Source organism: Phaseolus vulgaris, chromosome 7 (genome assembly GCF_051622355.1).
Source record: "Phaseolus vulgaris cultivar YP4 chromosome 7, ASM5162235v1, whole genome shotgun sequence".
NCBI classification, from domain to species: domain Eukaryota; kingdom Viridiplantae; phylum Streptophyta; class Magnoliopsida; order Fabales; family Fabaceae; genus Phaseolus; species Phaseolus vulgaris.
Window position 1 is genome coordinate 54,612,871 of NC_143504.1, and position 13,253 is coordinate 54,626,123.

The 13,253-nt window shown below is 33.6% G+C and overlaps 1 protein-coding gene across 4 annotated transcripts; it reads left to right on the top strand.

Annotated features, from left to right (window-relative positions):
- Window positions 1–396: 396 nt before the first annotated feature.
- On the top strand, window positions 397–11,687 carry LOC137830325 (Acyl-CoA N-acyltransferase with RING/FYVE/PHD-type zinc finger domain-containing protein). 4 transcript variants are annotated; one of them, XR_011084203.2, is made up of 20 exons: window positions 403–970; window positions 1,832–1,909; window positions 2,032–2,236; window positions 2,389–2,497; window positions 6,667–6,765; window positions 7,167–7,259; window positions 7,369–7,450; window positions 7,527–7,586; window positions 7,685–7,737; window positions 7,865–8,031; window positions 8,360–8,570; window positions 8,766–8,823; window positions 9,011–9,067; window positions 9,167–9,412; window positions 10,031–10,138; window positions 10,274–10,338; window positions 10,413–10,469; window positions 10,557–10,650; window positions 11,074–11,214; window positions 11,410–11,687. XR_011084203.2 is itself a non-coding variant. In XM_068637594.2 (19 exons), exons 1-19 carry the CDS (start codon window positions 611–613, stop codon window positions 11,542–11,544), a joined length of 2,370 nt encoding a protein of 789 aa, XP_068493695.2. In that variant the 5' UTR covers window positions 397–610; the 3' UTR covers window positions 11,545–11,687. The 4 variants fall into 4 exon arrangements, 1 of the variants encoding a protein (XP_068493695.2); XR_011084204.2 differs by having other exon boundaries at window positions 10,075–10,138; XM_068637594.2 differs by lacking the exon at window positions 10,031–10,138 and having other exon boundaries at window positions 397–970.
- Window positions 11,688–13,253: the final 1,566 nt, after the last annotated feature.

The window sequence follows — 13,253 nt, forward strand, 5'->3', positions numbered from 1 at the left end:
ATAAACCAACAATTTCAATCCTAATTTTGTTCACAATTTTAATATTTTAATATCTCTAATCATCAATTATTCTGATTCTTATATTTTACAAACTCAATACTTCCCATTTCTATTTTTTTCTACAATTTTTTTACACAATCTTAATACCTATTTTTAATTATTAAGTTAAAGTAAAAAAAAAAATGCCTAAGTATCGCACATTTCTCCCAATCTCAACATACCATTTCCCAAAACAATAAAAAAAAATGCATCTAACTAAAATTTTAAGAATTAAAATTGCATTTTGAAAAATATTAAAAATCAAAATCACAAATCCTAAAAACATAAGAAGCAAAATTACAATTAAAAATATATTTAAACAAAAGTAATAATATAAGAATTAAGAGTAAGAATAGAAGAAGTATGAGAGATTTGGAACTTGGTTAGTGAGTTGAGTAGAGAAGAAGAGTGTGTGGTTAAGTCAAAGTCGTGGACCCCTCGTCTCCAAGCTTCTCCCATTCATCTTCTCAATCCATAACATATCACTGCTATCTCCAAAACCCTACATTCCCTCTTCTCTCTCCTAATGTTCTCTCCATTCTGAATCCCTCTTTTCTCTCTCTTTTCCCCCATGGATTCCGCCCCCAATCTTTCCCCTCATTCTCACAACCATACCTCCACTCCACCGCACTCCCGTGTCAAGGGTTTTCTCGTCTACACTCGCCGCAAGCACTACCTCAATTCCGCCAATCATGAACCCAAAACAGAACATTTTCAAACCGAACAATCTCGCGCCTGCTGCCAGGACCCCCTTTTCAACCTCTCCAAGCTCAACTCTCCCGATCCTCCCCAGGAACTAATCAAGACGGAATTGAATTCGCCGCCGCAGAAGAAGATTGTGGCGGTCCACAAGAAACCCGTTACCGTCAAGGAGCTCTTTGAAACTGGTTTGCTCGAAGGCGTTCCGGTCGTTTACGTTGGTTGCAAGAAGGTCCGTTTCCACCTTGCATTGCAATTTTTATTCTTTTATTTGTGTTCTCTCTTGTCAATATAGGAGATTGTGGCGTGGGTGGCTTAGACCAACTGATCTTAGTTTATGGATAAGTCTCTAAAACTGATCAACTACATCGTCTCTGGTTTGGTAGTAGTGACTGCACTTACAGGCTGAAAATTTGTCTGCCCGGATGGGGATGTGTGTTGGGTGAGGTTAATTTTGTCATGTAATTAAGACTAGAGATGTTGTCATTTTTCTTGTGAATTGGATAAATAGAAGTGGTGAAATAAGATGACTGATGTGATAGAAAGACAGATATAAAAGATAAATTATGAAATGCGTCTTGATAAATTATTGTAGATTTAATTCCTGGTTTTGTTATATTTTATGCACTAATTTTAAATTTTAGGTATAACTTATATGTTCTGGGCCACTTACATTATTTAATTCATTATTCTCTATGTACATTTTAAAAACATGGAGTATCTAAATCTAGGAATCAGACTAAAGATTACGTAAAATAGGAATCTGATAGTAATTAATTAAACCTTTATTATGAAAAGAGTAAATACACTATATTATATAAAAGTGTCAATAATTCTCACTGTAGTTTTTATTTTTGGTTTATAAAGAGATTAAGGGTTTTGTAAGAATAATATGAATCTACAAATTTATACGGATTTTTTACATTATTAACTTAGTCCAATCAGCTTTATTTTGTAATAAGTTTATATAAGGGCTTGACTTAATGCAACTTTATTTAAAAAATTATTGTCCTGTTTTTGGGTTTTGGCCAGTGGGTGACTAGTGGTTTTGTAAATAAATATACTGTGTCTCAGTTTAATGTCAATATGGCAGGATTCAACTTCGGAATTGCGGGGTGTAATTACAGATGGGGGGATCTTGTGCTCATGCCGTCTGTGCAATGGATGCAGGGTGAGTTATCACTGTGATTTTATCATTGGGTCATGAAGTCATGGGTACCCACTACCCAGTGGTTCCTTTGGGTTGAGACTACCCTTTCATTTGTCTTCCTTGTTCCTTTTCCCACCCCGTAGGTTATTCCACCTTCCCAATTTGAGATTCATGCATGTAACATATATAAGAGGGCAGCACAATATATTTGCCTTGAAAATGGGAAGAGCCTGCTTGAACTATTGAGAGCATGCAGGGCAGCTCCGCTACATACTTTGGAGACGACCATTCAAAATTTTGTCAGTTCTCCACCTGAGGAAAAATATTTTACTTGCAAAAGTTGCAGAGGTGAGAGCTTTGCTTTCGTCATGTTTGTTGCTCAGTTGTCACCCTGATCATAGTTTGTGTTAAAATCACAAAACTTAAGATTATATAGTGTTTATTATATTTTAAACCTTTTTGTTGTTTGCCTTGATGCTTATTACTAATTAATTGCGTAGGATGTTTCCCTGCTTCCAATGTGGAAAGAGTGGGCCTTTTGTGTCTATCATGCGTGGAATCAAGGAAATCTGAAAGCAGTTCGATTCATGCTGTTGGCAAAAGAGTCAGGTATTTGTTTTTCTGCCTGCTGAGTTTGTTGAGATTTTCAAAAACCATGCACTATGATTATTTATTTACTTATTTATAAAGTTGGTAATAATATGTGACTTACTAGAACAATGGATTTTTGAAGAATAGAAGTTAGTATTTATTGAAACTCTACATTGATGATTTTGGCTCTTAAAATCCATTTTAAAAGTAGGAAACAGAAATCCGACCAGTTATAAATTCAAGAATTGTGTGATGCAGTTGTCTCTTAGGAAGAGATTATTGGAGGAAGGTATTTGGGAATCATAAGGTAGTGTTAACCTTGTTTGGGATGTGAGATGTCTAAGAATGCTAAGGGAGGATTTTTTAAAGGATTTTATATGGGTTGGTCAAGTAGTATTAGTTGAATAAAGAAGTTTGGGGCTAAGTTATGGAATTTGATGATGGAATTGAATGTGTTCAAGATAGTTTGACCACATCTTTATTCGATTGGAGATCTCCAACAAATGAAAAAGGTAAGCTATGTAATTTATAAGCTTTATTGAAATAGGGAAAGAGATCAAGAGATTTGAATAAAATTAAAAAATGAAGGAAAAGTTTTGGTTATAGATCAAGATATTAAAGAAAGATGAGAGGCTATTTTCATAAGCTTTTCATTGGAGTGCAAGAATCAACATGTAATATTGAAGGAATAAAAAATCCAAGTAATAAAGTAGAATTTGACGTACGATTGTAGAATTTGAGTAAGAGAGGTGAAAGAGCCATTAGGGTGTAGATAAGATAACGGTACAGTTTGATATAGCTTAGGGTGTCAATCTAATTGGGATTTTGAGCTATATATTTGCTTTTTGAAAAATAAAAGGTAAAGTTGTTGGTCATGGTGATATTGTTATTGGAGTTTGGAAATATGTAGAATTATAGGGTATTATTTGGCTAAGTATGGAATTTAATGAGATTTTGAGATCTAAAAAATTGTCATATTAGTGGTAGTAGAATCGAGATACAAGTAGTGTATGGAGAGCTGATATTATGAATCGTAAATCGTTTCATATCGTGAATCGTAAGATTCATAAACATTAAAAAATTTAATATATACTTAAATATATAAGATATGTATACATGCAAGATACAATAAATTTTATATATATATATATATATATATATATATATACCACACAATTTCACCAAAACAACCTCTATGGTGCATACATGTTATTAAACAAATTATGTCTATCTTTTTTTATTTACTCATTTTTTAAAATCCACACTGATTCACACAATATGGAATCGTTTCGTTTCGGGATTCAGCGATTCTTTGTGCGAATTGCATGATACAGCTAAGATTCAGGGACTAAAAAGAGTCTTCACACGATTCGTATCGTGAGAGGGTGAAACCGTATCGTTTCGTACGATACGTATCGTGAATCGTAAGATACTAACTACTAGAGGCACTTTGGTTCCTGTATATAATTAAGAACAAAGGAGATATTCAAAATTGTATAAATTTCATAGGGATAAAACCTATGAGTGACACTATGATATCATGGGAAGATGTGATTGAGCATAAATTAAGAGAAATAGGATTCTAGAGATGATGTGCTAAGAGAAGGTTTTGGAAGGCTTTCAAAGGTAACAAAATAAAGACACAAATGATTTTGTTGACCCGAAAAAGTCTATATGATTGAGTGCTAAGAGAAGTGTTGTAGAAGGCTTTGTCCAATAGTCTGCCTAAATATGACCATACCGTTGATAATAGTTGCAATGAGGACATTGAGCACAATTGCCACCACGATTTCCACTTCGTCCACCTCAGTTGGTAGAGTGGGAGTACAAGGAGAATTAATTTGTTGAAAGTTCAGGAGACTACCAAACGTGTGAGGAATTGAGAGGCGAAGTAATTGTTCACTAACGGTGTCATAAGATAGAACAACAATGTTGAATAATATTTGATTGCGGACAGAGTCAAACTCAGCAGCAAGTCAAACTAGTGTAAGAACCATACAAAATTTTCTACGATGTTCAAAATGTTTGTTTGCATCATTAGTGAAAGGCACGAGGGCATAAAAAATATGCAATTAAGCGATTGAGCTTACAAAGTTAAGTTTGTATATCATGGTCGTCAAGCTTTATAGAAGTAAGGTTGGAGACAACGTTATAACGATGATGAACATCATTGGAATAAAGTCTCTTGGCTTTGTTCTAGACATCATAACAAGTAGTAAAAGTGTGATATTGGGGTTGCAATTTGCCATCAATAGAGAACCAGTCAACGCTACACAAAGAGGCATCAATTTGCTTCCATTGGGTTTGATCAGTGTTTAATATCTTTGCCTTGTTTGGTCAAGTGGTTGTCATGACCTTGACCATGGAACCACAACTGAACAACAACAACCCAAGAACTATAGTTGCTTGTTCTGATCAGTTTTTTACATGGAATCAGTGGAACAGTGGTAAAAGTCATTGCAGAAGCAGTACTTGAGTGGGAGTTGTTGAAAGCCATGGGAAATAAACCAAAACAAGACGCTTAGATGTGAGAAAGGAGGCAAGGGGCGCACCATCATGTAGGTCGTGCTGGAAGTAAGGAAAAATAACAATCTGTTATGGGTGCTTGAAACGCACGTGCCGGTAAGAAACCGCATTTGTGGGTGTGAGGTGAGAAAAGCTTGGTGGTTGCCGGAGGAGGGTGGTTCTTGTAGCATGGTCATCGGAGCGAAAGAGCTCTTGGTGACAAAGGAAAAGGGCAGGCAATGGCCCCATGTACTGTTCACTGGATAGAAAATGGGGTCTTCTGTGGATCACAGGTATTGTTGACCCAGGAGGAAAAGAAAGGGATCGAAAAAAGACATAAAACTACTGATATTGTATAAGGAAGAGTTATTTAGATACAAGGAGAGGTCCCTGGAAACACTGACAAGGAGAGTAGATCATTACATGGTTTTTAATCTTATGAAAAGGGATAAAGGGAGACCAGAAGAAACATCTTTAGGAATTTATATTAAATGGGACCTCAGGTTGAATAATATTTCTGAGAATTTAGTTTTTAATTCAATGACATCTTATGATCCCTATAGCTGATTCACTTAGTGGGATTAAGCTATTATTACAGTTATGAGTGTTCATTTTATATTTTGGTTACAATTATAGCTGCTATCAATCTGATATGGCCATTACAAGAATTATTATAAAAGAAAATGCAGCACATAACTTTTACAATGACAAATAAAGAAAAGATAAAGCTCTCAAATTGGTCCTCCAATTGTATATGAGTCACCACCACTGTATCTTTTAAAACTATGATTGCAAAATACTAAATTAGTCCCCCAAAGATGTAATGTAGATCATCATTATATCCATCCTCCAATATATAATTTGCTATCAGATTTGTTGCTAAAAAAATATAAACTATCACTATTGATCTTTATGGTGAATTAAAATAGTGATAAAAAGAAATTCTCTGAAGACTACTTTCGTAACAGATTTAATCTTGGATGTACTAATTTGGTGAGAATCCTTTGCTGACTTAAATTGTTGATGAAAGTGAAATTTGTAGAAATAGTTTGACAACCTATTTTTGTAAAAACTAATGTAATATGGGGATGCAACTTCAGAACACTAAATTTAGTGTTATCTCGAAAAAAAATGGAGTTACCTTGCTTATTAGCGTGACAGTTTTTATTTATTCAGTTATTTATTTTAATTTTAGCTTTTCTGGAATGGATATGATCATATGATATGATTTTGAGACTGCTCACTTGTTTATTTATTTTTACTGCTTGACCATCAGTTAAATGATAATAGTCTTACTAGAAGGCTCTTAATAAACTAATTCTTTCTTGTCATAAAACAAAAAAAGTCATGCATTTTCTTGATTTTAGAAAGACATGTTATAATTTCAGCATCCTGAAATAATGGACACAGATTGGGATGGTTTAGAAACCTTACTAGTTTGTGGGTTAGATCCACTGATATTATAAGATTTAATATTTAGCAAATACTATCTTAATCTTAATTCATAAGGCAATGTATAACTGAAATCACATGAACAGAATGTGGTCAGACCAGAACTAGATATATTTTTTAGCTTAAAAGGAAAGTGAAGTAGGCACAAAATGTTGTGTATGGTGCAATGATAAGATTTTGAGTCTCCCCCTGACTTTCTTTTCTTTAATTATTGTATTACACTATTTCAGGTCCCCTCGGCCAGTATTATTCTCCCGTTCATGTTCTTGTTGTACTTCCGAACTGTGTATTTCTCCTCAAACTAAGAGACACTGGAAGACAAGAACAAAGTTGGTATTTATATCTATTTCATTTATACGGTGTATGACATAAGTTTGAAAAGTTTTTCTGGAACAATTTTGCACAACTAATAAACTCTGTTTATATAGTTTTGAACTTAAGGAATTTCATAAAAGAAATTTCTTTTGAATTAGTCATCTGTTTTCTTGCTGCTGTTTATATATTTTTTACATGCTCTTGAATGTGTTACATATAAATAAAAAAAACTGGTTAGAAGCTCATATTTTTTCAAGACTGCTTTTGTGCCTATTGTGTTGCACAAGAAGAGCTTGTTCAGCATGGAGAGCTTTTTAATCATCCTTGATATTATTAGGATGATGTTAATTGCATGTTAAATTTTTATTTCCAAGGAATGTCTCCCATTTTTATTGTAATCACTTGTTATTACTAGATCATCAAAGCTGTCATTAAAATTGAAGACTGCTCCAATTACTTCAAAGTGTTTATCTCCACAACATAAAAGTCAGTGGAGGATCTCTAAAAGGTTAGTTCCTTTCTGTCTCTTGTGTGTGTATATATTGCCTGTAATATTTTTACAAATATTCATTACTGATGATAGTTAATATTTGTTCACCCAATATATTCTTCTTTAGGTATCAACGGATACATAAATTGATTTTTGAAGAGGATGGATTGCCTAATGGAGCAGAAGTAGCTTATTATGCGCGGGGACAGGTAGTTCATGTGTGAATTTCTTGTACAAATTGTTGTAATCCTGTTGCCCTGTTAACTTTTTTATTCTGATTGGCAGAAACTGCTTGAGGGTATCAAAACACCCACTGGAATTGTCTGTCGATGCTGTAACACTGAGGCATTTTTTCTTGTCTTCTATCTTTGTGGGCACACCTCAGGAATTTCTTATTTTGTATATATAATACTTTCGAATTTCATTTGTTAAATGCTATGCAGATCAGCCCCTCACAGTTTGAGGTCCATGCAGGCTGGGCTTCTCGCAGGAAACCGTGAGTTTTCTTCTTGTCAAGTTTCCAGGAGGGGCTTATGGTGTATCAAATTGTGTGGGATAAATATTCAGAGTTTTTTTTTAATTTCTTGTACCTATGAATTTTCATGGCAGTATGTTTTTGGCAGTTATGCATACATCTACACATCGAATGGGGTGTCACTCCATGAGTTAGCAATATTTCTCTCAAAAGATCACAAATGCACTACAAAGCAGAATGATTATGCATGTGTTGTTTGTTGGGATGGTGGAAACCTGTTGCTCTGTGATGGATGTCCAAGGGCATTTCATAAAGGTCAGATTTAAATGATAAAAAAAACTTAAAATATATCTTGCTTTTTATTGTTTGACATCGTTCCCTCCTGCATCCTCCAATTTTCTATCCTCTGCCATTGTGGCAAGAATTTCTATATCACGCTTACTAAAGTCTTGTATTTAAGCCAATTATGGAACTTCAATTAAATACTAGATGAAGTTTTTATGTTCATTACTGCCTACAATTTTGTTTCATGATTTACTGAACTGTAAGCAGCAGTTATGAAGAATATTATTTCTCTATAATAAATTACCAAGTTGCCATCTTGTATGTGCATTTATCTGTTATGATGTTTGGAAATGTACAGAATGTGCATCTGTATCAAGTATTCCCCGGGGTGAGTGGTACTGTCAAATTTGTCAACACACAATTCTCAGAGAAAGGCCTGTGTTATACAATGCCGATGCCGTGGCAGCTGGAAGGGTAGAAGGTGTTGATCCTATTGAGGAGATTGCCAAGAGATGCATTCGCATAGTGAAAGACATAGGAGCTGAGATTGGTGGATGTATTTTATGCAGGTAATACTTGTATTGTATTGAAATGAATTAGAGCATAGAAGCAATGTATGAAATCCACTTTGCTCTCATCTAACATTGTATTTCTTGAAATTAGCAATGGTCATCATACTTTACTTTGGTATTCAAGTTCAACCATTGATTGCTGCAATAGCTTCGTGATTTCCCACCTTTTAACAGAAAATTTTGTGCATGTAGGAGTTCTGACTTCAGCAGATCAGGATTTGGTCCTCGCACAATTATAATCTGTGATCAGGTATGCATTGTAGTCCATTTTGTTTTGATAACACAGCCTGTTAACATTTAAAGTCATGTTCTCAAGTTTGAAGAGGTGTATGATCAACTCTGATTTATGTTGGGTTGCTCAGGGGGTTGATTTGATTATACTGAGCTAACTTCATGTTGTTTTTCATAAAATCCCTTCCTCCCCTACTTGTTTGTAGTGTGAAAAGGAATATCATGTTGGTTGCTTGAGGGATCATAAGATGGCATTTCTGAAGGTACTTAACACGTTACCATCTCTTTATATGTGGATACATTAGTTTAGACACCAACTTTAGCCCGTTGGACATAATATGTGTGTAACCAACCAATTACAGGAGTTGCCAGAAGGGGATTGGCTTTGTTGCAATGATTGCACCAGAATACATACTACTTTGGAGAATCTCCTGGTTACGGTGGCTGAAAGACTTCCTGAATCTCTTTTGGATGTTATAAAGAAGAAGCATGTGGAAAGATGTTTAGAACCCCTTAATGAGATTGATGTAAGATGGAAACTTCTTAATGGAAAAATTGCGTCTCCTGAAACTAGGCCATTACTTTTGGAGGCAGTGGCCATGTTTAATGTAAGTTCTGTCTGTCTGTATGAGTTGCTTCACCATCATCGTCATCATCATCATGGTCATATCATTTTCTACTTTATCACTATTGTTATATTCTTCCTCTTATTTGGGTTTTGAAGGTGATAAGTTGATGATCCTTGTATGTTCTGCAATGAATGTTTGCATTTTTATTATTTATGGCATTTTCTTCTTTTAGTAAATTTATTCTTCTTCATCACATGACTTCAGGGTGTGATTTAACGGTTCTTGATATGTATAAATCCATTAGAAGGCAGGGTTGAAAAGTTTTTCCTTCAGCATAAATGCATGTTCACGAGTTAATGATTTTATAGTAATTTCCATCCTGCTAAAGTTTCTGACTGATCGGTTTATGATTGTGTCAGACTTAGCCCTCTTACACCATTTCAATCACTTTATCTACAAAGTGAATTTTTTATCAATTAAACAATTGAATCATAATTATATATTAATCTTAAATCTTGTAAACAAAATTAAAATATAATCAAATTGTTCTTGTTCTCATATTTTTTTTTTAAAAAAAGGTTAAATTTGATGTATATCAGTAAGCTATCAAATATAATTTTGGATTAATATGATTAAAAAATTTCACTCCACTTGTAGGTTTTAAATAAATTTATCCAATTATGATAGTGGTGCTATTGCAGTACTTAGACACGACAGAGGAGTGATTATGGAGCACTTCTCCCATCACAGTCTGCTGTCTCACTCGTGAGAAACTCCAAAATAGTGCATTTTTATTTTTCATTGGGGAAACTTGTTTTGAGCTTTTCATAAGATTGTTAGAAAACTTAAGTTAAAACAGTTGTTGGAGTTTGGTCTTTAGATGTCTCTTGCATGTTTCAGGAATGCTTTGATCCTATAGTTGATCCAGCTGCTGGACGTGACCTCATTCCTGCCATGGTTTATGGGTAAAATCATATTAGAACATTTTGCTTTTCAATATTTTTTTCCTTGTCTCAACTAACTTCTCAATCACATGTAGAAGGAATTTGCAGACTCAGGATTTTGGAGGAATGTATTGTGCATTATTGATTGTCAAGTAAGAAGTGGCTCTTTGCACTTAGATACTATTATTTCAAATGTTTCTTTTATTGCTGTTCATATTTTGTTTCCTTTGACATTGCAGTTCATCTGTGGTATCCGCTGGCATGCTTCGAATTTTTGGTGAGGACATTGCCGAACTCCCCATAGTTGCAACAAGATATAAGAACCGTGGGAAGGTGCGAGACCATGCTATTCTTGATTGGCATTTCTTGGGATACCATTATGTCTTACCCACCCCCAACCTCATTTTCTTTTAGAATATTCCTGGGGGGATTTAAAAGCTACTATTCTTGCAAGTCTCCAATTAGTGCTTCACAAACTGAGCTATATCTCACAGGTTCTCTTTTGATGTGTTAATTGACAAGAGATTTAGTTCTGTGAATCTCCAACATCGCACATATTTTCTAAATCGGTTGCTGTCTTTCTTGCTACATATTTTCTTATAGAGCTGGGTCTGGAATTTTGATATATTGTTCTGTAATGATGATAATCTAATTAGTGGGATTAACAGATAATACTTCGGTTGTTATGTTATGATCACTTTTGCCTGTGTCTTGGTGGTGCACACTACTTATAATTTTATTAGTTTACCCTTACAGGGCTACTTCCAAACCCTTTTCTCGTGCATTGAAAGGCTGCTGGCTTTCTTGAAAGTGAAAAATCTTGTGCTACCGGCTGCTGAAGAAGCAGAATCTATATGGACAGAAAAATTCGGATTTAGCAAGATGAAACCCGACGAGGTATATGTTTATGTTTTCCTCAACTATTTACAAACTAGGAGCTAAGTTAACATTTTACCACTTCATTCTTGCCTTTTTTTTTTACTTGGATCTACAACTGTGTTTCTGTGATTGATAGTTTAGCTAGCTACATTAATTGTGACAAGACTCACCCCCCAACTCAAAGAATGATCGGAGTTTGATTTTGTGTTGCAGCTTACCAACTATAGAATGAATTGTCATCAGATCATGGCATTTAAGGGGACAATAATGCTTCATAAAACGGTGCCTCGTTGTAGGGTCATCAATACTCAATCATCAGAAATCTATATTCAAGATAGCCAATCGTGAAGAGGGAAAACCCAACCTTTCTCGTTTCCATTTTTTTTTTCATTTACCTGTTCTGTACATGTATCGACATTAGGTTATTTGTAGCCTTTCGTGATATACATGATATTCGTTTAACATTTATAATGTCATTTTCCTATTTTTAAGTTTTTGTTACACTCTTGACCATACTCGAATTCTTGATTTTGGAATGTGCTTTGCTGCGGCTGTCATTCAATGCTGTTTTACATAAATCAGCTGTTGCTACAAACATTTTCTGACATACTCAACACTTTACATTGGTATTTGAATGTACAAGAAATACAAGTAAGGCATTCTATAATATATTATTTTAATATATATCTTTTATTATTGAGTAATATTTGTTTGAAATTGAAAATTTGTAATTTTTACTTATTTGACAAGTTACACATATTTTTGTATTTATTAACTAATAATTAAACAATATCAGAAAAGAATGTGTTCAATCCAAATTTCCCCTGCCGATAAAGTCACCACCAGAAAAGTAAAAGGTCTAAACCAAGTTATTGGTTTATTTTAAACTCGCTATATTTATTATTATTGTTATTATATTATATATAAAAGATACATTTTATTATAATTAGTTTTTCATCATTTTATCTTTTATTTAATAAAAATAATTTCATTATTTTGATAAAATACAAATGAATAAGGGCATCACCTCTTAACTAAAATAATTACACAACTTAATCAAGTGATCTGTTAAATGATAGAAATGTAAATATTATTTTATTACATTATCAAACTTTTTATCAACTCTATTATTATAGTTTAACAGAAATGCAATTACAAAGTTTACTTTCTTAAAGATCTTCTAATTTTTTTATTCTAATATAACAAAAAATTGTGGATACAGGATTACATGTATTTTTAGTACGAGGCAGTTTCTTCCTGCATCCTACATTTTTCTTCCTACACCCCCACAATGTTATGCAAAGATGTCCCTATTGTTTTATTACTTTTTAAACTGTATTTATTTTTTTTCATTCTGGATTATAGAATTCGGAAAAATTTTGGATTGGCACTTTCAAAAATATTTTGGATCCACCAATCTGTAATTCAAAATATGCATTTCATATTTAAAAATCCATCATTAAAAAAAACATTCCAGATCCACTAATCCGTAACAGAAATATGCATTCTGGATTCAAAAATCTATAATTCCAAAAAAAATATTCCGGATCCACCAATCAATAACAGAATTAGGCTTTTGGATTCAGCAATCCGGAAATCAATAATTTATGCAAAATTTGCTTTCATCTGAAAAAAAATGATTCAGTTCCGGATTGATGAATCTGTAGTACACTCCCCGATCTCGATTTTCGGTAACCACGGTGCCCTTTTTCAAATAAAAGGTCAAGGTCAGTTTTGGGATTTAGAAAATTATGGGGGTGCGGGAAGAAGAAACCTTAGTACGAATAAAACTCTACAGTTTTGTTAAGGGCTTTTTTTAATAATAACCTATGAGCCTTTTCTTCCTGCACCTCCATATAGCTTCTTTGACACCCCAGACATCTTAAAATATAAAAATGTAAAAATATTTTTCATTCTATTGATGTTTCTCATTTTGTGGATCCAAAAATATTTTCTAAATTTTATAATTCAGGATGTGTTTCTTTAAAAAATACATTATGGATTATAGAATCCATAAGGTATTTCTAGATTATAGAATCTAAAAGGTATTTTCAAAA

Bases quoted from the DNA above. Each gene is read 5' to 3' on its own strand.
- LOC137830325 (XM_068637594.2), top strand. From the start codon at position 611: ATGGATTCCGCCCCCAATCTTTCCCCTCATTCTCACAACCATACCTCC. The intron at 7,260-7,368 runs GTTAGTTCCTTT...ATTCTTCTTTAG, and splicing joins CAGTGGAGGATCTCTAAAAG to GTATCAACGGATACATAAAT. The intron at 8,032-8,359 runs GTCAGATTTAAA...GGAAATGTACAG, and splicing joins TCCAAGGGCATTTCATAAAG to AATGTGCATCTGTATCAAGT.